At 34.9% G+C, this 25,251-nt stretch overlaps 1 protein-coding gene across 2 annotated transcripts in view; it reads right to left on the reverse strand.

Moving 5' to 3' along the window:
- LOC136417465 (uncharacterized) overlaps nt 1-25,251 on the reverse strand; it is a 78,725-nt gene that overhangs the window by 19,487 nt on the left and 33,987 nt on the right. For both annotated transcript variants that reach the window (XM_066403165.1, XM_066403166.1), the window contains exon 3: nt 8,354-8,414. In XM_066403165.1, coding sequence (XP_066259262.1) covers nt 8,354-8,414 — 61 coding nt within the window. The remainder of the gene's footprint in view (nt 1-8,353; nt 8,415-25,251) is intronic.

Genomic DNA, 25,251 nt, shown 5'->3' on the forward strand with positions numbered 1-25,251 from the left:
CTTAAAGAAGATAGGCAAATTAAAGGATGACATATGCTGGTTTTATGGTGCTGTTGACACGCCGAAACATGCCGTTTTCGCTTGTAAACATTTTAGTAAAATCAGAGAAAATGCTAAGTCGAAATGTTTCTCAAACGTCAACAGGGAAACCGTGACTTACTTATTATTAAAAGACGAAAATAGCGGGAATATCATCGTCCAGATGTTGGAAACTATTATGCGATCCAAGGAAAAAGAAGAAAAACGAAGAGAAACGGAGAATTTAGTCACGCGTGAACCCCATGGGGCTGAACCGTAGGGGGGATGTAGAGGCTAATAATACTTAAGGGGTACACCTTCCCCCACCCGAAGGAATGTCTGATCGACGGTGCCGGGGGGGTTTTCACGGTGAAGAGGGGAAAGGGGGTTTAGTCGATCGGTGCTCCCCGGAAGAGGACGCCAACCCAACATAAAGTGGGCACACTAGACCGCCTTATACCAGGCCCACAATGTCTACTTGCAGATTCCCCTAAACCTCTATTAAAAAAAAGGAAAAAGAAAAGATTATCTCAGAAAAAAAACAAAAACAACTATTAATAAGTAGCATTAACTCCATAATTGACATGATGGCATTTAATTATTTTTTATCGCTTCTCATAATATTATTAACTATGATACGTACTGTTCTTTCAATCATTTGCTTGGAAGTGCTATCAATTAAAGCACATGAATGGTCATTCAGATAACCTTATCTAAGACTGAACTCCTAAAAGAATTCACGTTATCCTTTACAATTAATATTTTATCATTAGATAATAAAACAAAAGTTATTTAGACATAAGCAAAAGTATGAATTAACAGACTGTGTATATATGAGTAGTGGATTTTTATCGTTTTTTACTTTCTAAGTGGTGGAGTTATTGGGGTACTGCATTAAGATAATTCTAACATTACTAATCCTTCACGATTAAACCACTATCATCTCTCCAGATTTGGACGTTTGCTAAATTTTATATTCATCCCTGATCATCATAATAACCATCACCTTTTTACGGCGTAGTCGATACTCCACGAAAACCTCTTCCCAGCTGCTCAACATGCCTCAAAGGGTATAGAACAAGCGTCAGAACTGAAACTTTATTTTAGTAAAACCTTATGACGGTCTGGAAAACTTCATCTTAAAGTTAATGCAATGCAAAACCCTGGGTTTTAATATAAATAAGCAGAGTGAGAAAGCTTACCTATTCACTACATCTGACGTGGTTTAGTAAAGCATATTTAATGATATTGCAGCATATTGAATCTTGCAGGTATAATTTTGTTTGTTTTGTTAAAACCGAACCCCCCCCCCCCCCTCCCCCTCTCCCAACAGGTAGGTCTACATACTCTCAGCATTACTTTCCAAACTTATGCATAATTCACGCAAAACTTTCATGGTTTGAGGTGGAATCAACTTTGAATTGTAGATATAAATCTTTGTTGCGTCAAATCGTATTTTCAACCCAGTCTTTGTGCCTCAAAATGTTCACTGCGGAATTTTCAACAACTTTCCAAGTTGCATTTGGCCTCTTTGATCTCGGAATAACTGTTGGTTAAGGCAAAACAAGAGCACAGGTACAAAGGTTTTCGGAAGTTGCGGTTTTTTGCAGTTGGGGATTTTATTATCAATAATCAGAATTTGTTGGCGCAGTCTTGATATTTTGTAACATCGTTAGTAATGTCATATTTGCTGCATGAAAAGGACACTTCTTAACATGCACATTTCCAACTTCTGAGTAATTTCGCAAGAGTAAACAAATACTCCTCGCTTAGGTGACGGCTTTAACATTAAATGCTATTCGTTTGCTTAATTTGCATCCGAAAGCTTGTATTTGTGAAACAAACATACTAAATTGTGTAACATTATACGCTAGGAACGTGCTGCACGGACGGGTACATTTATTTATGAACGTTCCGAAGAATCAGCCATAGAGGAAACTTGGCTTGTGCATGAAAGAACATCAGAGCATAAAGTAGCCCAGCATAAATCATATCAAAACAGCTTGTGTAAGTAAGTGTTCCTGCCTCAGGATAGGAGAAATACTGAATGAAGAACCAACCCGAGTTGATCTTTGACTAACTAATTTAATATCGTATACGTATGACTTTAATTGCTTTGAAATAAACCGCTCTTCCAAGGCACTCAAATCAAGTCAATATTTCTAAACATACTGACACCACTTTTCCGGGTCGATGAATAACCTAAAATTCGATTTAACGACAAAAGTGTTTATTCACATCATTAAAAGATTTTTTCCTATAAATTTGGAATGCAAATGGCAGCGAGGAAATCCCGTATGCGCCTCAGGTATTGATGCTGCTAAATAAATTAAAATATCCTGCAACATTGGGATCTATGAGCTCTAAAATACCATGTTTGGGAGGCTTAATTTTGTTTCTTTCATATTCCAACACGTCCGCCTATATCCCAGAATATTCCCGGGCGAATTTGCCGTCGGATTCTCTGGAAATTCTAGGAAGTTATAGAAAATCAGTCGGCCGGTGAACGTTTGAGACGTGTGGAAAAACAGCGTTTTATCGCCCCATTTAACTCTATTCAAACGTGAAAATAAATAGTATATCTCTGTCGGTGGCATTTATTTGCGAGAAGATATAATTTATAGATACCTCCTCAAATGCACGTCATCGAAACTGAACTCTCGCATAGAGGAAATATTCCATTACCTAAACCAATAGCGTATTCAAAAAACAAATATTGCGACAAGACTAACCTTTAGAATGTGTTTACCTCTAGTTCAGTTTGTTTTGGAACAGGAAGAAAAAAGCGCTTTACCTTCCAATAACGTGAAAGAGCTGTTTATAGTTTATACGTTTACGTGTACCTATTTAAGCAAAACCCACATTAAGCAGGTTTTTGCCTTTACTACAGGGTGATTCACTGAGAATGGGACATGGCGAAACCCGAGATAGCGGACACCAAAACATGACGATTGGGCCCAATATTCCTTATATGTATAAATGTTGCGTGTGTCGGAATTACAGGCTGTTAAAGATTGAAATTTTATTTTAAAATTTCTTAATAACTTTTTGTGTTTTTGTAGTATCAACAAAAAAATGGGTATACTAAAGTTTTGTAAGATATCAAGTAAGAATTTTAATCTTATTTTTATGTAGCTCTTGGAGGGCGCTAGTTACAACTCACTGCTTTGGTATATTTGGTCATATCTTTGTATGAATGCAACTGAAAGCAAATTCTATTCCACATAATGAAAAAACGTCTATTTTTACTCAAAAAAGGTATTCTTATTTAATCCCGATATCTCTCTCCGTTTACGAGATTTTTACCCATTTCGTGTCATACCATTTGAAATCTTCAAAAACCATAGTGACTGTAAGTGCGTCAAGATTTCAAAAATATTTTTTGAATTTCCATGGCCCGCGACAAGCCCAGACCTAAAGATCAAATGCCATATCTTTATTTAAAAAAATAAATAATACATTTATTAACTTGATTTTATTGATTTTCAAATAAATCTTTTGCAGCATTAAAAACAAATGAAAAATAATTCTTATTTGAGCAGCTATTCAAAATGACCTCCTTCCACCTCAGTACACTTTATTATTCTCTTCCTCAAAGATCTTAATACTTTTTTATTTGAAATGGTACGGCATGAATTTGCTTATGGGTAAAAATCTCATAAACGAAGAGAGATATCGGGATTAAATAAGAATACCTTTTTTGAATAAAAATAAACGTTCTTTCATTATGTGGAATAGAATTTGCTTTCAGTTGCATTCATACAAAGATATGACCAAATATACCAAAGCAGTGAGTTGTAACTAGCGCCCTCCAAGAGCTACATAAAAATAAGATTGAAATTCTTACTTGATATCTTACAAAACTTTAGTATTCCCATTTTTTTGTTGATATTACAAAAACACAAAAGGTTATTAAGGAATTTTAAAATAAAATTTCAATCTTTAACATCCTGTAATACTGAAACACGCAACATTTATATAAAGAATATTGGGTCCAATCGTCATATTTTAGTGTCCACTATCTCAGGTTGCGCCATGTCCCATTCCCAATGAATCACCCTGTATATATATGTATATATATACATAGCGATTGTTCCAAAAAGTTACGATTTACTATTGTTGTTTTCAAGATTCACACTATCTTGCTACACTTATTTTAACCATTTTAATAAAAAATTAAAAAATTAGTCAATAAACATGTATGGCCTTGTATCTAAGGAACAAAGCATTTTTCCTAAAATTGTCACAGGACAAAAAATTCTTAAAATTACTCAGAGAATAGCCCCCTAAATTTTTGCGTAACATTTAGGAAATACCCTGTATACAGGGCGTCTCTAAAAGGTCTGTACAAAATCCTACTACAAATTTCTGAGGTTAAAACATAATGATTTAACCCAAATTACCTTAGTCCAAAAGTGGACGGTTTTCCTAATACAAGACATTAAAGTGAAAATTAAAAAAAGGAAAAAAATTAATTACTTCGTTGGTAATGCTACTATCTGCACTAAATATCGTAATGGGGGGGTTTTTAGGGGCGAGAAATCAGAATCCGTTGACATTTTCGATACACATTGTAGAGGACATTGTTAGCGCTAGATGAACTCTCTTTAAAAAGGCATCAATTTTTTATCACTCGGTATAAAATTTATTTATGATTAAATTTGTGTTTTCCTACATCTTTTGCGAAAAAAAGTTTTGTGGTAAAAGTCTCTACGGGCCTTCCTTCTTGAGATATTGAAAACTTAAAGTTTATTGCATTGTTTTGAACAATAATTTTAATATACACATTTATTCATACAGTTGGATCGAAATAAATCAAAACTTTCAAATAGTCTTCAATTCTTATTATCTTATTTAAATCTTCATGTTTTTATTTGACTATACCATTTTTTTATTATTTATTTTGTTTGAAGGAAATTACATCCGCTCGTACCTATTAAGAGTATAGGTGTTGATATGAAAAGTGTTTCAAAGTAGGGGATATATTTTCAAATTTTGGGCAATTTCAATTTTTAAAATGGCCGAAATGTACACAAAAGTAAAAAAACAGATATGTTATTAGTTTACGGATTTTGTGAAGGAAATGATCGCAAAAGTGTTAGAGTGTACAATGAAAGATTCCAAAATCGACGCATACCAAACTACCAAACATTTGGTGTCATCGAGAGGCGATTTCGCAAAATCTTATTCCTGTAACTACTAATTATGGACGGGAACATAGAATAAGGATTCCTGAAATTGAAGAAGAAATTTTAGTCGCTGAAAATCCAAAACTAAGCACCAAGCGCTTAGGTTTAAAAGTGGGGTATCGAAAGATGTTAATAGAATTTTAAAAGAACAATTGCTTTATCCATACCACATCCAAAAAGTACAAAACCTTTTATCTCCAGATCTTAATCTGCCACTGATTTTCTGCCGATTTATCCATGAGCAAAGAGAATACAACATGAATTTTGGTACTAATATTTTATTTACGGATAAAGCTTGTTGTACGAGAAGTGGAATTACTAACTTACACAATGAACATGTTCATGCTGATGAGAATCCGTTTGCTACGAAAGTGGTACATTATCAACATGAATTTAAGATTAATGCGTGGGCAGGAATAATTAATAATTTTATTATCGGTCCTGCCATTTTGCCGCTATGATTAAATGGTAAAAGTTATTTGGAATATTCAAAATACAATGCCAGAATTACTGGAAGATCTACCTTTACAACTTCGGCAAGATATGTGGTTTATGCACGACAATGCTCCACCACATTTTACTATAAATGTGCGCAACTATTTGCATTAACAGTATCCACGTCGATGAATCAGTAGAGGAAATGATGCTCCGGTACCTTGGCCACCGCGCTCACCGGATTTGACTCAGATGAATTATTTTTTATGGGAATCTTTAAAAACCATAATATACTCCACGGCCATTAATAGTGAAAGGGAACTGTGGACTGTGGGGACGAGTTCAAAATACAGTAAATATTTTAAAGAATGTCGAAAAGTTGATGAATGAAGTACATTTTAACTTTTTACGACGGATTAATCTTTGTATGAAAGTCAACGGAGGTAATTTCGAACACCTACTAAAAGTGTAATTATTTACGCAATTAAATTTATGTTTTCAAATAATTTGCAACGTATTTTTAAGTTTTCATTTCTTTCGATCCAACTGTATAAATAAATATGTATAATATATTAAATTTATTGTTCAAAACATGCAGTAAACTTTAAGCTTCAAATATTTCAAGAAGGAAGGCCCTTAGAGACTTTTTTTTTCCTAAAACATGCAGGAAAACACAAATTTAATCATAAATAAATTTTATACCGAGTGATAAAAAAGTTATATATATATATATATAAATAATTTTTATTTCCTAAAGGAAAGGCTATCGATCGTTGGATCTTTCTGCTCTTGTTACAATAGTTTGTCTAATGGTATATTGTTTTACTCAAATGTTCCATAAAAGTAATTGAAATGGAGGTTGAAATAACTCTAGCTTTGCTCAAAATACTTCTCTAGGTTAGATGGTGGGGTAATTATTCACTTATTGGAGTTTTTAATTCAATATCACACACTTTTCTATTTACGATTTTACAAGTTTTCACTTTTATTCAAGTGCATGTTCCGCCAAAATTTAGAAAGATTTATTTGATAGTTTTGAATAAGCAATTTTAAATAAGTAAACTTTCCATAAAACCCTATTTAATACAAATCTTTACAGACGTATAGCTGATCACAACAACATTTTTAAGTGGTTTTTTAACTGCAATTTTATATAGAGAGACGAGAGATTTAATGTATGCATTTGTATGTATTTAATGCATTTCAGACTTTTCTTAGAGGGTTTGAAAGGGTTTTTTTCGTCACATTTTGAGTAAAATGTAATGCATGAAATAAATAGTGAAGAAGAGCTTTTTACTTGAAAGTGACGGTAATTGAATGTTTAGATAAAAACTCAAGACGTATTACATTTTCTGTTGTTTTAATATAATAATTAAAAATTATATTCAGGCTAAATGGAAATATTGCAAAATACTAAATTTCTTTGAAAAATTAATTTAAAAAAGCATAAAACCTCAATGTGAAATCTATCTCAGGGCTAACAAAACAGCTACTCGTGACCGTCACAATGTCCGCGCCCTGTAAATTTTCAAAGAGATTAGTTCAGGTTTGATACACGTTTCGTTAAATTTTAGTCGAAATTCAGGGGTGCTTTGAGCTAATCTGAAATAATCTATATTAATTTCGTCTTTGGCGTCAAGATTTTTAAACTCTCTGTCTAGTCGTGCACAATCGGGAGGAGTATAATACACAGTTCTTTATGGATCTTATGCTTGGCAATTAGCATGCACCAAATTATCTCTGAGAAAACCTAAAATAGTCGTATTGTTCTCGAATGAAAAAAAAAGACACCGTAGTAAAGGGTGAATGTTATTCTCAATTAGTTTAAATTGAGAATAGTGTGCAGTTTCACCCCTACTAGTAGGTGAGACGTTATTCCTAAAAATTAAATAAACAAAAGTTTGTCGCATCACTCCTATTTATTTCATCTCCCAATCCCAAATGTCCTCATTCCTCATTCACTTTTAATGAAATTCTTTCTCGACATTTCTGTTTCTCACTTATTCAAACTTAGACATTCCATTGTATTTTTTCTGAAATTAGATATTATTCTTTTGGAAGATCTCTCTCAATATGAAAACTTTCAAAGCTGCGATAAAGGTATATGTAAAATAGATAATACACTGCGAATGTGTTCTCTTAACCTTGTGTTCGAATGACCTAGTTCGAGTTTGCCTCAAATATTAAAGCAGGCGAACGTGCAGGGCAAATAAAAGTACGGCAAAAGAGTTTTATTCCTCAAAATTGAACAATTTCACTGTTACGATGCTGTTTAGTTCAAAACAGAAAACCGGGAGAAATTCTATATAAGATGATTAAAAACCTCCTGTGTCCCAACATGCAAAGGAAACTCTTCCGCGATCATTAATTCAATTAAAACGTTCTTTGAAGTAATGGAGTGTCCCATTGACAAAGGTACGTATACCTTTTATTTATCTCGTATTTCCACCAATTCCACACAGTAAAACTTTAAAGTTTTAAATTCCCTTTCCTGAATAAATGAAACGTCTTTGTGCAGTGTTTACGCTGCAGTTTGTTCCGAAATAAATTTGGAACAGAATCGATTTCCCCAAAGTTTTATTATAGTTAAATGGGGCTTTGTTTGAGAAAATTGTTACAAGTCTCCTTAAATTAATATCTTTCATTTTTCCCCCTTTAATAGTTAGAATTTATTAATTTGAATTACACAAAATTCTACAACTCGGACTTACATGAGCCAATATCCAGGGAAACGTCCATGATATATGAAGTCCACCCCAACTCCGGCCAACACTGTAACAAATAATGAAATAAGGGTTAAACACATTATCAAAAATACTTTGGAATAATTCCGAGAGGTATGCATGAATTTCCCAATAAAATATACAATAAAATCCCCTATTTAAAAAGCTCTACATGTTCCCCATATATTTCCCGATTTATAGTTCAATATTTCCCAGATAAATGAAAATGTCGTTATATTTTCCATGTGAAAACCGTTTCCATCGCACCTCTTTGTTTGCGAAGCCTTTGGTTCTGACAGGTTATTGGCGCATCGCTAATGAATTAGTAATCTCATTTCCGTTCAATTAATATTTTACGAAAGCGAAGGAATTATCGTTTAGAACCGGATAATAAAAAATCCACTCCCAAACGGATCATTTAACCAGATCTTTTTTCTGATAATAGATCCAGCCGAAAAGATCCGAATATCGCTTGGCGAGCACAAAAAGGGGCCGGAAAGAAGCAAAGTGTTCAGTCCGCTAAATGACTGAGATAACGATTAAGTCTATAAATCAATCGAAGTCGAGCTGTATGTTGCATTTTTATTAGCGATCCCGAAAGAAATCGGTCCGTAATCGAATCTTATGGGATTTGCTCGTAATTTATATTTCTGTTCGAAAATTCCACGGGGAAACCATTGAGCTGAAAAAAATCGGTGAGGCATGCAATATGAAGATCAAACTCCACGAAAGGTCTTAATGAGAAGCGCAAGGGCTTTTGTTAAAATTTTGCGTTTGGGCAATTTTGCTAAAATTTAGATTTAATAATGATATCGACAACTTTTCCCAACTCCTCAAAATGTGGTTTTCATTAGTTAATTATAGCCAGGACTGCGGTTTTCGGCATCTGCTTTGTCCTATATTTCTCCCATAGGTGTAATTATTAGTAAACAAAATAATACAGTTATTGCTGTAGTCCAGAAATTAGAAAAACGTGAGGTCTTGAAAATCAAATGCGAGCCTTTCACGAAATTCTCAATACCGAATCGAATCATTCCATGCTCCATAATTTCGTTTTTAATGTCAAATTATTAGATGCGGCTCTGCAATGCTTAATTGCCAGTTGGTCTGCTCTGGCTTGAAGAAAGTAAATCTTTGACTGGAGATTATATCGTAGCAATATTATAGGATGATCCACATCGTAAAGTTTTCACCATTTCACTCAAATAACGCAGATTAAGTTAATAGCAATGAGAATTCCTTTGGTTTGATTAACTTCAAAACTGAAAAGGAGCTGCTGAGATTCCCCAAAATCTGTTATGTATAAAATTATTTACAATATCCACTAAAATATTGCGGATTTGCCGAGCCCCAGTCACTTTTACGCGATAAATTTCCACCAATATCAGCTCCCTCGTGGGACTTTTTCCAAGAATTTCGAGGTGCTAAATTCACAAATCACAGTTATCCCCTTATCCGATTAGCTTTAAAACTGGTCTGAGCCGTGAATACCAATCAACACGCTTTATTACTTTAAGTACTCAAAATATGCTTACTAGACAGCAGGGTGTCAATAGTATATTACATAACAAGTATGGTAAGTAGGTTGTTATGTCACGCGAGTTAAATTAAAACTTCAAAAAGAGATATAATTGCCGGTTTATGGTTCAATTCCCTTAAAAACTTCTGTATACGAGTTGCGTAATTGGGGAAAATGCGCTTTGTTTCGTTTTCGAGCATTAAAACGTAAATTAGAAAGCTTTTAGTAAGATGTGCAAGGAATTATGGTAGAGTACTGAAGTCTTGAGCATATGGTCTTGAATGGAAAGCCGTCATAGAAAAGTCCATACTTTCTGCCTTATCATATATAGTAGCAGTAGTAGTATAAAAGTGGAGCAATAAGCATATTCTTGAAAATATTCAAGAATTGTTACGACTTATTCATAAATTAGTAATATCAAAATTATGTTAGAATATCTAGAAATAACGCTGCAAAAAATTATAAGTTTATTCCTGAATTCAAGGCATTTAACAACAAAAACGAATAAATAATATATTAATAAAATTAATAATAAAAACGAAAAATGTGGCGGACAAAAGTAGAGCAACATATGAAATTTTGAATGATTACGAAAATTTTAACTAATACTTAGTAGCATTGTCATTGTTTTTAATAACTTCAATGCATCTATTCCTCATAGACTTTATTAATTTATTGATGGTTTCTTCTGAAATGGAATTCCATGTAGTTGAAATGGCAGTGATTAATTCTGCGGAGTTTCTAAATTTTTGTGGATTCTCTGTCCTTATCTTACGGTCTACTATCTTCTATAAATTCTCTATTGGATTAAGATCAGGACTGTGGGCAGGCCACTACATTACATTTACTCGTTGCTCTTTCAAATATTTTTTAATTATTTTTGCAGTTCTTCGGGTCATTGTCAAAAATCCATGACAATGACATGTTTTCCTCTGCAAACGGAAGCATATGATCCATTAATATCTGTAGATATTTAAACCGGTCCATAATTCCCTCTATTTTTATCAATGGTCCTATTCCAAACCCGGAATATGATCCCCACACTAATACGTTACCTCCACTAAATTTAATTGTGCCTTTAGTGTACTTTGGCTTGTACCTTTCATTTGGAGGACGCCTAACATATCGAATTCCATCCGAGGAATACAAATTAAATTTACTCTCATCGGAGAATAGCACAGTTTTCCATTTTTCGAAAATCCAGTTAAGATAGTCATTGGCAAAGCGGAGCCGGGCCATCCTGTTCTTCTTAGAAATGAAGGTTTTTTTAGCGGGTCTGCGGTCATTCAAACTTTTTTCTTGTAAGCGTCTTCGAATCGATCTTACAGAAACACCAAAGTCACTACATTCCTGTGCAATATCAACTGCTGCTTTATATAAATCCCCTTTCGAAATGTTCACAATTTTATTGTCTTGAACTCTTGTTGTCTTTTGAGGACGACCTGCTTTTGGAGGACTCACCACACTTTTGCGAATCTTGTAGGCACTCAATACTCTACAGATTATAGAGCGATTAAGATTTAATTCTCTAGCAATATCATTTTGGGATATTCTAGATTCAAATTTGGAAACAATTAATTGTTTCAATTGTACTGAGAGAGATTTAGCACGAGGCATGTTTGCTGGTTTTCACCAATAATACTAAACACAATAACTCAAAAGTGTTTGATAAAAAAAGACGTCAGAAAGAATTTTTATATCTTGTTGCTCTACTTTTGTCCTCTACATTTATTCGTTTTTCTTGTTAAACGCCTTGAATTCAGGAATAAAGAAACTTATAATTTTTTGCAGCGTTATTTCTAAATATCGTAACATAATTTTGATATTACTAATTTATGAATAAGTCGTAACAAACCTTGAATATTTTCAAGAATATGTTTGTTGCTCCACTTTTGTCCGCTACTGTATATCAAGCATATGTCGGAATAGCGTCGGACACGTTTTCCATGTTTGAAGAAAAGTATTTTTTAATAGCCAAAGGATGAAAAGACAGACCAGCGAATTCACTACTCCACGAGCGCTCTTCTGCCCATCAATCTATTAACTGCTTGTTCTTTGTCCCTGTTGTCTTAACTTTCCCAGCCCTGGTGAGCCCTTCAGAACCGTGGGAAAAGTATCTGCCAGTCCCTATTACAAAGGGACCAATAGTTTAATGTCACCCAAATAATTAGCACACATGGCCACTTAGGAGCGTCGTGGTATTGGTGACCTCGCTCGACAATGCTTTTTCTTAAGAAGGCTGTCAGCCTGCTTGCTTCTCATCTTATTGTCTCTTCTAATGTCGCATTCGCAAAACTTAAGAACTAATAAATCTCCGACGCATACAATATGCCATCAGGCTAGACCAAATTGCGAGTGGTATTCAATGCTTCGGCCCCTACAGACTCTGGGCTCTGGTGATCGTGAGTATGTGGGGGGATGACTTGATACATGAATTGCAGGCGTATGCCTTGAATATTATTACATATGGTACTAAGTAGGCCCCATATTCCGCTGCGAGATGTCTAGAACAATTGCGCAGGCATAAGCAATTACCTCAAATTTCCAAAAGCTTCAGATGTGATCATATACAGGGTGTTCCGGAATGATGGTCAAATCTTTTAACGTTGTATTCCACCAGCCATTTTAGAGGGGGATCTTCATATGAAATTTTTCAATTTGTGTCCTTCCTGTCGAGATATTCAAATTTCAAAATGGCGGGAAATATTAGGTCGTGTAGTATGAAATGAATAGATTCTCGAAATGCCACATTCAACTGCGAATAACTTCACTCTAAATCTATTAGGTGTACAACTTTGCTTCCGCCGTTTTTTTTCCGAATTTCGCGATTTTATTGTAAAAAACTAATTATACCTTTAGGATCCAAAGTATTGTCCATCGCTGGCCACTACTTTCTCCCATCTTTCGGGCAGCATACGAATCCCGTGTTGAAAAAATTGGACATCTTTTGAAGCGATCCACGATTCTATCCAATTTCTTACTTCTTCATAAGACCGGAAGTGTTGGTCAGCTAGCCCATGTGCCATGGATCGAAACAAGTGATAATCAGAAGGAGCTAGGTCAGGAGAATATGGCGGGTGGGGTAGGACTTCCCATTTCAATGTTTCCAAGTATTTCTTGACCACTTGCGCAACATGGGGTCGAGCATTATCGTGCTGCAAAATCACTTTATCATGTCTCTCGTTGTATTGCAGCCGTTTCTTTTTCAATGCTCGGCTCAAACGCATTAATTGGGTTCGATAAAGAGCACCTGTGATTGTTTCAGTTGGTTGTAACAGCTCATAATATATTACGCCGAGTTGATCCCACCAAATACAGAGCATGATTTTGGAACCATGAATAGACGGTTTGGCCGTCGACGTGGAAGCATGGCCGGGATATCCCCAAGTCTTTTTGCGTTTGGGATTATCGTAATGAACCCATTTCTCGTCCCCAGTCACAATACGATGCAGAAATCCCTTCCGTCTTTGCCTTGCAAGCAACTGTTCACAAGCGAACAGACGCCTGTCAATATCTCTTGGTTTCAACTCGTACGGCACCCAATATCCTTGCTTCTGAATCATTCCCATGTCTTTGAGGCGTTTTGAGATTGTTTGTTGAGTCACTCCCAATGATTGTGCCAATTCTTGTTGACTTTGACACGAGTCTTCGTCAAGTAATGCTTCCAAGTTCGCATCTTGGAAAACCTTCTTTCTTCCACCGCTATGTTGGTCTTCGACGTGAAAATCACCGTTCTTGAAGCGCTGAAACCACTCACGACATGTCCTTTCACTAATAGTGGCTTCCCCATAAGTATCTGAGAGCATTCGATGAGCCTCAGCAGCAGATTTCTTCATATTGAAGCAGAAAAGTAAAACCTCCCGCAAATGACGAGAATTTGGCTCGTACACTGACATTTTCAATTGCGAATAACTTTATGATGAAGACACAAATAGACTAATATTTTTATGAGGTTATGTTAACAGGTGCCCAAGGCTCCTGCATGCCCACATGGGGTTATTTATTTCGATCATTACTTACCGCTACATACATCTATTCAAAAACGGCGGAAGCAAAGTTGTACACCTAATATATTTGGACTTGACTTTTCTATGTGGAAAAGGCACATTCTTCCTCTTTCGATCAGAGTTTAAAGTGTTAAAAATTATTGAAAACTTTTATTTTTATAAAAATTTTTGTGCAGCCATAATCATTTTTCTCTTTTTTCTTAAAAATGGTAACACTTAGAAACTTCAATTTTGGTACACATTATCAGCTAATTCAACTCTATTTTTTAGTAGTGCTTTTTCTATGATTCACGTTTCTATAGAGCTGGAATCAGCAACTCCTAATTTTAAATCTTTCAGAATTTTTTTCTGCAATAGCCAATTTCGATAAAACTTTTTTTAATACTACACATAATTTTAAAACTTTTTTTACTCTTATCATTTTTGCATATAACCAACAGTTGGTGTAAAAAAAAATAAAAATCGTTTTTCTTACCCTATTAGGCATCTTCTCTACTTATGCCAAGAATGTGCCGACGACCATTTTGAACATTTGATGTAAATTTTATTATTATTCGGGGGATTAGATAAAGTTATTTCAATTTGTTCATATTGCTAATAATTGATTAAATTATTTATTTCTCAATTTTTGCTCTTAATTCCTGATTAGTTAAATATCGGCTTCATCTCTTAGATCTAAACTTAAAAAAATAAGAAAGACGTAATTTGGACAATTTTGTTGACAACACCAACACTCTCTACATAACAATCGCCCGCTGCATTTATCAGTAACCGGTGACGAAAAGATGCCTAATAGGGTATGAAAAATGATTTTTATTTATTTTACGCCAACTGTTGGTTATATACAAAAATGATAAGAGTAAAAAAAGTTTTAAAATTATGTGTAGTATTAAAAAAAAATTATCGAAATCGGCTATTGCAGAAAAAAGTTCTGAAAGAAATAAAATTAGGAGTTGCTGATTCCAGTCCTCCAGAAACGTGAATCACAGAAAAACACTACCAAAAAAATAAAGTTGAACCAACTGATAATGTGTACCAAAATTGAAATTTCTAAGTGTTGCCATTTTTAAGAAAAAAGAGAAAAACGATTATTTTTCACCATTTTGAAACTCGAATATCTCGACAGGAAGGACCCAAATTGAAAAATTTCATACGAAGATTCCCCCCTAAAATGGCTGATAGAATACCATGTTAAAAGATTTGACTATCATTCCGGAACCCCCTGTATGATTTTTACATGAATTTTCACTTTTTTTCACGACGTTTATCAAGGTTTTTTAAGTCTCATGAGAAAGTGGATCTTAAATTATGGATCTTAAGTATGTATATACTTCAGAGATTGACACATGAAAAAATTGATGATGAAGTTATTTTAGAAGAAAAAAGACAACAGATGTCTAGGAATCTTTTAGTCTTTCCAGAGTGACGGTCTAATATATCATATAAATCCAAACTCTCATACGAAATTTACAAAGCGGACAGTTCTCTCAGACATTGGAAATTCACAAAGCAAATATACATATTCAAAAGGCTTGGACGTGGTTACCAAATAAGTTTTCGCTATTGAATAAGCTTAATATTTCTCGGCAAGTAACGTCTAAAGCTCCTGTGAAAATTCAGATACACGGGTTTTATTGAATTGAGTTAAATTTAGAAATTTCTAACTGAATTTAACGTTATTGCCTCGTGTGACGGTAGTCATTTTAGAATTATATGGAGTCTTTGCGCAATTACTGGACAAAGCTCAGAAGTCAGAGCATTAAAATATCTCCAAAATGTGTTTACGATCAGATTCCATGGCCAGTTTTAGCTGGTTAGCAACGTCTCCTAATACAAACCAAACATTCATGGGCAATTGTGTTGCTAAAATCTCACCTCCATAACATACTTGTCTCTTTGACTAGAATTTTATGGTGATAGAAGAACTCATATTGGTTAGGGCTATTTCCAATCGAACAACCATCATCAGTAATAATCATTGGATTAAATTGCTGTTTGGACACTAAATTAATGTATTTAAATCGAATCGTGGCCTGCTCAGGGTGTGAGGTAGAGTTCGATTACATTCCGCAGTATTGGAAGCAAAGCATCCACTTATCCAGTGTCCATTTGAACATATTCCAGTCTTTCATGCTGACCCACAACTTTTATTGACATCATTTAGAGAAAATTTGAGAATATAAAATTTAACAAAATGGTGATGGTTTATCAGTGTGTTAGATGATTTAGAACAGAACCGACGATGGCCAACAAAATTATGGGCATTTACCAGGATTACCTGTTCGTCCAATGCCAATTTTTCGTACTTGTGAAGTAAATCGCGGTGGTCCCTTCCTCTTAAAGCGAAGAGACGGCGCAAGACCTAAATTGATCTAAATTATATAACAAACTTAATTTTTTTATTTTGTAACGAAGGCTCGACATTTGCAATTAGTGTCTGATGAGTACAAAAAGTTTTACAGCTCCGTTCCGCTGGTTTGTAGCTCGCGGTAAATTTTTGTTGGTGATGGGTGAAGGATGACAAGGTGAATCTCTTACCAACTTGTTTAGAAACGGAGGCAAAATATGAATTTATCCCATACAACCCACCAAATTTTACAAAATTAGGGGAGTCAGATGTCAAAACAGTATCCCAAGTGAGTGAAGTTAAACGCATCACCAACGGCGACGTTTACTTCTTAGCCTTGGATATGCTTGTCCTTAACCATTTTCTCATTGATCGTCGACCAACATTTTTGTCAGATCCTCACGTTATGGATATCCAAGAATTCAGACTTACCAAATTTCAGCAGATTCAGTAATTATGCTACTTTTGGAGTATATAGCTTGAGAAGTACTATACTGAGAAATAGTGAAGATTGAAGTGACCATCCTCTTGTTTTGTTTTTATTTAGATTATTTTTTTTGTTACAATTGGACAAATTATTCACCCGGAATGATGATCAGCTACCTCCATTGAGGTGGAAATTTATTTGGCAGATTACTAAAAGTCTTCGAGGACCTCGATAGAAAGTGTGGAGGAGCAGTACGATGATGCTTGAAAGTATGAGAGTTTCAAATTGTTCATTTAAGTTTTTTTTCGCAAATTTTTAGTCATTTTTATTATACACTTATCTAATTTTTGCTTTTATTCATTTGATTCATATTTTTATTTAAATTAATTGGTTTTCACATTAAATGGTGGAACAATGGTGAAATGGAGGTTCAGCCCTTGAAATTTCACATATGAATATTCATGGCAAATTTTCTGTTTATGAGAAAGGGAATTTGGTCAAAGAAAGAAGGTATTCGGAGTCATTAAATCTGGATTATGGGATCCAGAAACGAAGTAGGTAAACAAAATTTGAACTTCGTTTCCTCTGCGCCCCATTTCTCGACCTTTTCAATATGATTCGGTGCGTGTAATTCCTAAAATCCCGTCTTTTATCGTTAAACCTCCAGGACATGTTCAACGAAATATTAAATAAGTAAACGTCGGTAGTTCAACATGAACGATGTCGGCCTGTCTCGTGAAGGCAAACTTTTGTCGAATGATGGATTACCCACGCTGTCGCGTTTGATGTTTGCCAAGATTCCTCGGAGGAGTTTACGACTTTATTTAAGATCATGGAGAATCCTTTCTCAAACTTTTCCGTTCTGCAATTTGCAGTGCCACTTACAAGTTTCCTTCGCTATTTCGCTCTTGAAATTCGCAAATTTGTAATTTATGAAATCCCACCTTTAAGCTTCGCAACATCGTGCAATTTGTCAAATTTGAAGCTTTCCCTTTACTAGAGAAGTTCCTCTTGAGCTGCAAATAAAGTTATTGGCCAATTAAGCCTTTCAACGTTGTTTATGTAAATATTTATTTACACAAGCAAAATATTCATAAACTCCTAATTTACGAATTTCGAGAGTAGCAAGAGTCTCATTTCAGAAAGACGGCTATACGGTAAAGTAAATTGACGAAAAAACTTACGGCCGTCATGTTGTTATGATAGAACAAACTTCGCCCTCACGTTGAAGCGCAAAGTTGAACATAAACTTTGTTGATTTATATCTAAGGCGCCAGCAAAAGATAATAAACGTCTTTTAAATACTTTCATGGAAACATAGTGTTCTCGTTATTCTCTAAACAGAACCAGCAGTTAAGTGATTTTCTGGTATGACATATATTTAATTAAATACATGAAACTTTATCTCTCAGTTTAAAACACTATTTAAGCTCGACTTGAAGAATGAAAGTTGTAGTTAAGAGCTAAAGTGCCTAACAAGCAATAGAACTCAAATAAGGGACCAGTTTTAAACTTGTAAAGCGATATTCAGAGGATCAGCCACTTAAGCAGTCGTTTTATTAGGGTGAATAGTTGGAAAGTGTAACTACTCAGGACGAGTCCTCCAGTAATTTAACACGTTTCAAATTAGCCTTAAGGCCTACGTTATTACGTTTAGTGAAGTTGCTGCAGTCTGTGATCATCCATTTCCGCGGACTACAACATGTCAGGTTGATTTCACATACAGGGTATCATTTCTGATGCTTAGCCCTGGGCATTTCGATAAGATACGAGGACGGTTAAATTGGGGCAGAGTTGCGCAATTTGGAGTTCGAAAATATGCCGTTTTAACATTTGAATCATTTTAATGGTTTTCAGAGATATTAAAAAAATTAATTATAAATTGAGAAATTATAAGTTACATCATTCCTAGTTCCCCATAAATAAAAAATATAATGGAGAAAGATCTGGTGAACAAGCAGGCCAACTTATTAAAAATTAAAAAATACATTAAACTCAGCTAAATTCGTATAATGGAATGGAAAATACTTCTGAGGTGGTTGTTGTCTTTCTGGATACCGCTGTAAATATATTTCCATCCATGTAACTTCCACATTTTTATGCAAAGCGTAATTTATTTTTAACGTATTTCGTTTTTCTTCACTTCAAAAATGGAATTTTGTTAAGACATTTTTATCAATTTTGTAGCTGTAGGTGGCGTTAAGCGAAATTCAGTCAGCCTGTTAAAAAATCTTTATTAAGTAAAAGTATGGACGTATTTCCAAAGCGCTCTTTGCAAAAACAGGTTTTTGATATTCACATCTAACTACAGGACTAAATCTTAATATGTGATATATCATTATAACCAGAAAAACTGAATTAAAAAATGTGAAAATCCAACATGGCCATAAGGAAAAACAAAGTTGATGATGGTTGCCGAAAATCGAAACATCGGGTTTCAAATGTGACATCGCCACGTTGTAGAAGACGTAAAGTTGCAATGATAAAGCGTCAATCACTTCGAATTACCTCTTCAAATAAGTCGAGGAAAAAATCCAAAAGATTTTCCCAAAATTTCAGGTTTTTTCGTGCATCTCCAAAAATCATGGGTTTTTTAAAAATTTTAAAATAGCATACTTCTTAACTGCAAACTGCGCAACTCTGCTCTAATTTAACCGACCTCGTATATATCGAGATCTCCATGGTTAAGCTCTAAAAACGAGCACCGCGTATAAAACACATTAGGGGCACTAGTTTTACAATGACTTTCTTTTCTGCTGGTCAAAATGTCCCTGAACTTTTACCCTACGTGATAACTGGAATGGAATTAGCAAAACTGGACGTAGCTCCGAAACTGCAATACGCAATTCAAACTCCATATGGAGCTATTTGGGAAAGTTTCGAGTGTTCAGACCGTCATTAAAGGGTTTCATCAGGCAAAGCTCTCACATACGGCGAATTTCATTATTTTTCATGAATGGCCACTGAATTTCAGGAGCTGTTTGGAATTAGTAATATGGCTAGTTTTGAATAGAAAGTAGGATCTGGTTGTTGAGGCCACCCATTCAAACGAAAATACTTTACTAGCGAAGTTTATCATTGGGCGGAAATAACAAATATTTTAACAATTTTCAATCCCCCAATAACACGCGGATACGTTCCGAATTTAGTTTGAATGGACTTTCGGTGTAATAATGGAGACGATATCGAATTAATAATACTGGATATATTAGGCCATTCCAGTTATGACATTTGGATATTCTCCCAGGGCTGTACCGGCCTCCAGCTATATAGCATTATGTAGGAATAAATGCATTAGCCGCTGGGTATTATATCGAAGTTAATAGCTGAATACAAAGATAAGCGTGTAACACCATTTAACTGACGCTTATTCCCACTATTTGAATTTCGAGGGTTCTACGATTTCGCAGGTCTTAGAAATTTAAAGTCGGTTAATTATGAACCAAGCTCCAGTGCAGCCTCCCGTTTCCATAGGTCTAATTAATCTTGATAGCATTCGCTAGTGTTTCAATTAGCCACAAACAAGCAGACTTTCTTACCTACAAAGTTATGGAACACTTGCAGCACATCTTCCATCATAAAACACACTTTACTCCACAACAGCATTATCTCTCGACTTAATTAACAAGTCTGCAAGGGCATCAGCCCTAACGACCCTAATTAAGTTCCAAAACATAATTTTTACCATGCTGCCCGAATGCCGGGAACGCACAATGAATTCTAATTATTTAGAAGCAAAGCTTAAAAGCCCATTTTGTGAAACTTCTTCATGGAAGCTCCTTGACTTTTTAATATGGGATTTTCGAACAAAGCGAAAGCTTTTCTTTGCTAGTTCGGTTGCATATTTTACCCATTTCTCGTCTGAAAAGCATAGTTCCTAAGTTAGTTTACAGTGTAATTTGCTTGAGGCATGAGGCAGGATGTGTGTGAGTACGTATATATGATAGGAAGCTAAAGCTCTATATTAAATTCCATATTCAATGTTGCCAGCATGTCACGCTGATTTGGAATATGCTGGTAGAATATGTTTTGGTGGAAATAGCAAATTAGCATTTCCTTTTCCTCTCTTACCGAAAGTAGAGCGATATCTCAAAACTTGTATTGAGCTTGAATTGCACTATACATGTGTCAATTAGTTCATTCAAAGTAGATGACTTTGAATTACACAAGTTTCGTTTCCGTTCAATTTACTGAGCAGACCTCATTCCCCATTGCTCAGCTACCAAATTGAAACTAAATCCAACTTGGACTTACTAGTTGTTTGGAACATTTGAAACTTGTTTTCCCCATTATTCCCCATTCCATTAAATCAACAATTCTTTAATTTATTGGCTCGATTTGATAGTGGTTCAAATTGAAATAACATGGGAATTCTCTTTAATGAGAGAAGTCACAAAGGCCATTAAGAGCTATTTCAACTTACCGAATAAAATCACGTTAAAATCAGCGAGTTGTTTCAACGAAGGCAACATCGTCCTCAAAAACGCTCGATAAAAAATAATTTATTTAATCAATCCGTCGTCTAGTCAAAAAGCAAAATCTTGTAAGCAAATGATTCCCCCCCGTGCCCTGCGGGCTGAAATCTCGAAAATTTCCCTGAGGGGATCAAATTAGGTTTTGCACCAACGGAAAAGGCTTTTATTTAATAAATACAAAAAGAGATATTATGGCTTAACGTCTGGATATTTAAGGAAACGAGAGAGAGAGAGAACCATCCCCAGAGCTTCAATCCAATCATTATTAGTGCAGCCGGAATGAAATTCAATGCTGAATTTAATAAAGCGTCAGAGAGGACATAGATTCAATTTCAATCCAATTATTAGGTAAATTAATGAGGAATAATAGTTGCTCTAAAGCCGTAAAGATATTGAATAAAACTCATTTTTGAGCTCACGGGGAGCTATGGGATTTCATTGATTATTATAGAGCTTTTCACTAACGAAAAAAAGGATCTCGAAGTAAATGAATTTAATATTATCCAAGACCATCCGGTTATAATAACGCATGTAGAAAATAGTTGAAAAGACAATGTTTTACTAGTGCACAACAACTTTGTTCGGGTTTCCAAAACGTCTAAAAGTTCTTTCTCCCCGGGATGTTCGAAATTCCCAAATAACGGGAAAATACCTATCCGTAATAAAATAAATTTGTTAAATTCCTACAAATCCCCGTTAGCCCGACATATTCCTAAAGTCTATTAAATGTGACTAAGGGTTCTTAAGAGTTTTAAAACACAAGTTCACACAAGTGTTCCGACGTTCCAAAAATAGCTGACTCATGAATTGCTAGAAATTCCCGAAGCTCAGGAAAAGCGAGGATTGTTGATCAGCTTCGCTGATGACCTCCCCCCCCCTTAATCCAGACATGATTTCGCTTTAACCTGAACTAACCAAAATTCCCTTCGATTAATTTATTACATCAATATATCGAAAGATTGAAAATTCCCTAGTAAAATTTGTCAAAATCGACATGTGGATATAATCACTTCTACATCTTAGTAAATGTTAGCTTTAAAAGACATATCTGGCGTCCATTAAATCACTATTTAGCTATGCTTGAATCGTGTGCTCTTCCACATCCAATCCCAACATTACAATACACGTCGACGGGTTTGGTTATTTGCTGCAAAGGAAACAGAGATGAGAGGCAACGGAGCAATTATCCTGGATGTTAATTAATAGCTATTTGCTCTAGAAAGTTACACGGAGCTTATCAAGATAAATGGGAAATTATATAGGGTGAAACAAGTTTGGTTTTATTAATTGATTTCGGCTTAAAGGAATTTTTCGTTGGTTCTGGTTAAAATTCTGCAGCGGTGCAGGTATTAAATTTGTCTCGTGTCGCAGATCTTGTGCACCAAGTGCTACTATTGTCATCTCGAATTTCCATAACTTTTTTGCGGGTCGCGTCTAAAATAAATCTCCGGACCAGGCAATTCCGAGGAACTCAATTTGTTGTGGAAATTGTGCTTCCTTAAGTAACAGAATGAATAAACTTTATTCAATTTTATTTCGAATTCGTATCCAACTTCGTCCCTCCATTTTCATATATTAGGAAACTTGTTTAGAAGTTTAAAAGCGCCTCCGGAACTTTTCTTATTTAAGCATTAAAATGACACACCTGTCTGAAAGTTACAGGGGAGACGGGAGTGTTCCCTCCAAATGAGCCCCTGTATTTTATCCCACATTTAGAAGATAGAGCCCGTATTACGCGGAAAACATACGGTGTAAATAACTCAATTAAAACTCAATTTCCGCTATAAGCTATTCCCTCCCAGTATGGCGTAAGTAACGTCGTTTATGGTGCAGGATTCATTACTTCCTGCTAAACATGCTATGTAATGAGCACAAAAGAATTTATGTGGCAAAAATACCTTCCAAGCTTTATTTTACAGTGTTAAAAAATAAAAATTTTGCTCCAAATAGTCTTTTCTGTTCCACTGAACTTTGCAAACAATTTTTAGATTAAACTGGAACATTCCTCTATTTCTGCATTGTTGCTGGTGGAATTTAAGAGGAAAATTAGTTGAATGTAGTCGGAAAACCATAGTTCTGACTGGTAGATGTTCTGACCTTCATTGTTATGTAGTCTATCTCCCTTTTAAGGTACACTGATTTTCAAATTGTTGCTCCCATTCAACAGGATCCACTTTGAAAGGGATAATTTTTTATTCCATTACTGCAGCTTTAATATTCATTTAGGATTTAAATTTGCGGTGTCACTCCTCGGTCTGATAAACAGTTGTCCAATTTACGTGATGCGAATAATTTAAACGTTCTAATAATTCGAGAGGCAGTACCTACTTTTTTGTAGGCCCATCGAGCTGGGTAGGGAAATTATTCTCTAATTTGTTAGCATTTGATTTGCATTTTATCTTCGACAATGATGGTAATTTCCGCGACATGTTCATTAGCGTCATGCAATGGTTTTCAATGCGAACACAACTAATTTTTGATGCAAAATCAATTTTTTTTTCTTAAACTTTTTATTCACGTGTTTATTTATTCAGGTCTAAGTGTGATTTGAATTTATTATTTATAATCATATAGATTTGCTAGCGAATAACTGTGTCTGCCATCGATAAATGCACGATTTTTAACGCGATAAGGAACAGGCTTTTATTAGTGTTGTTAAAGTAATATGATCAGTTTGTTCTTTTTCTAAGTTAACTTTAATTAACCCGAACTAACCCGGTAATCGCTTATTTATTGTCAAACATTACGTCTTATCATCAGATAATCTTTCGCATAATGATTTCCACCATCGAAGGCATATTTCTGGCATCATTCTTCTATACCCTTTCTGGTTTTTGTTTCAACTGACCAAAAAATTCCGGAAATAGAGTAAGGACTGTTAAAACGTTTGCCCAAGAGGAGAGAAGATTTTTCAGGCATTTGTCCAACCGCAGATAACTCAGCCTCACGTTTCATCTCATAAATTTCGTTTCTATGCTAACTTAATGCCCTGTATCTCTAGACCATCGCTGTTGCTGACCCCATTTATTAACCGAGTTATGAAATGGAGATATCTGCTTTCATTATGGAACTAATAACTATGGACTAATACTTAACTAATAATTATGGAATGAGACCTGTTGCCAGTACAAAAACTTTGCTTAATGTCAAAAATGTGTTTAACAGGGCTTCCAGAGCGAGTTGGAGGGAAAGTTTGGCTCGCCCTGCAAAACACTGTTTCCGCTCTCGTAACGTAAATAACATTTTTATTGATATCACAATAACGTGTTGTACTAGAACTCACATCGTTTTTAAATCTAACTCTAGAAATATCAAAATTTCCAGCATATGCCTGAAGACATTTTAGAAACTGAATTTTAAGTGTCAGACTGCTACCTCAACATTCGATAGAAAGTAATAAAAATCGAGAAGAGAAAGGAGTAGCGATCCATTTGACAAGAAGAAAAGGAAATGTGAGATTATATGAACGGTTTTCGTGTTTACATTCATGTCTTTAGAGACAAAAGCCATGTTCATACACGTTTGGAAGGAAATTTAAAGAAACCTTTTGCTTTATGGAGTCCATTTTCGCTACTTGCAAAAAACTGGTATCAAAATGAAAATAATGCCAGCTTTTCTAAAACTGCAGAATTCTCTTGCAATGCTCCTTACAAGTAAACGAAGTAGTTTTCAGAAGTATCATTCATTAAACCACCCAAAATATATTTTCTCGGTCTCACAGGATTTTTCATGTTCGCTTTTCCCGCACATGGTTATTTGTCACCCGCGTACAGGAAAATTCCATTTTTCGGACTCCTAATGAATTATAGGTACCTACTATTAAAGTAGTCGAAATTATTTTAAACTGTGAACTAAGAGGGATATCAGAAGTCTTGCTAAGCCGTTAGAGAGATCTTACTTGAATGAATCCAATTGAATCTTTGTAATGTAGATAATAATCTTATATTGTGCACTGTTTAATGAGATAAGTACCCGAAGGAACTTATAGTGACATGATTGACCTAAAACATAATTTATAGAATGAGTGGACATGTGTGAAATGTAATGGAATAAATTGCGTTAAGTAACATAAAGAAAAATTACTAATCTGAACTGACCTCATATTTTTGTT

This window comes from Euwallacea similis, chromosome 28, assembly GCF_039881205.1.
Source record: "Euwallacea similis isolate ESF13 chromosome 28, ESF131.1, whole genome shotgun sequence".
Lineage (NCBI taxonomy): Eukaryota > Metazoa > Arthropoda > Insecta > Coleoptera > Curculionidae > Euwallacea > Euwallacea similis.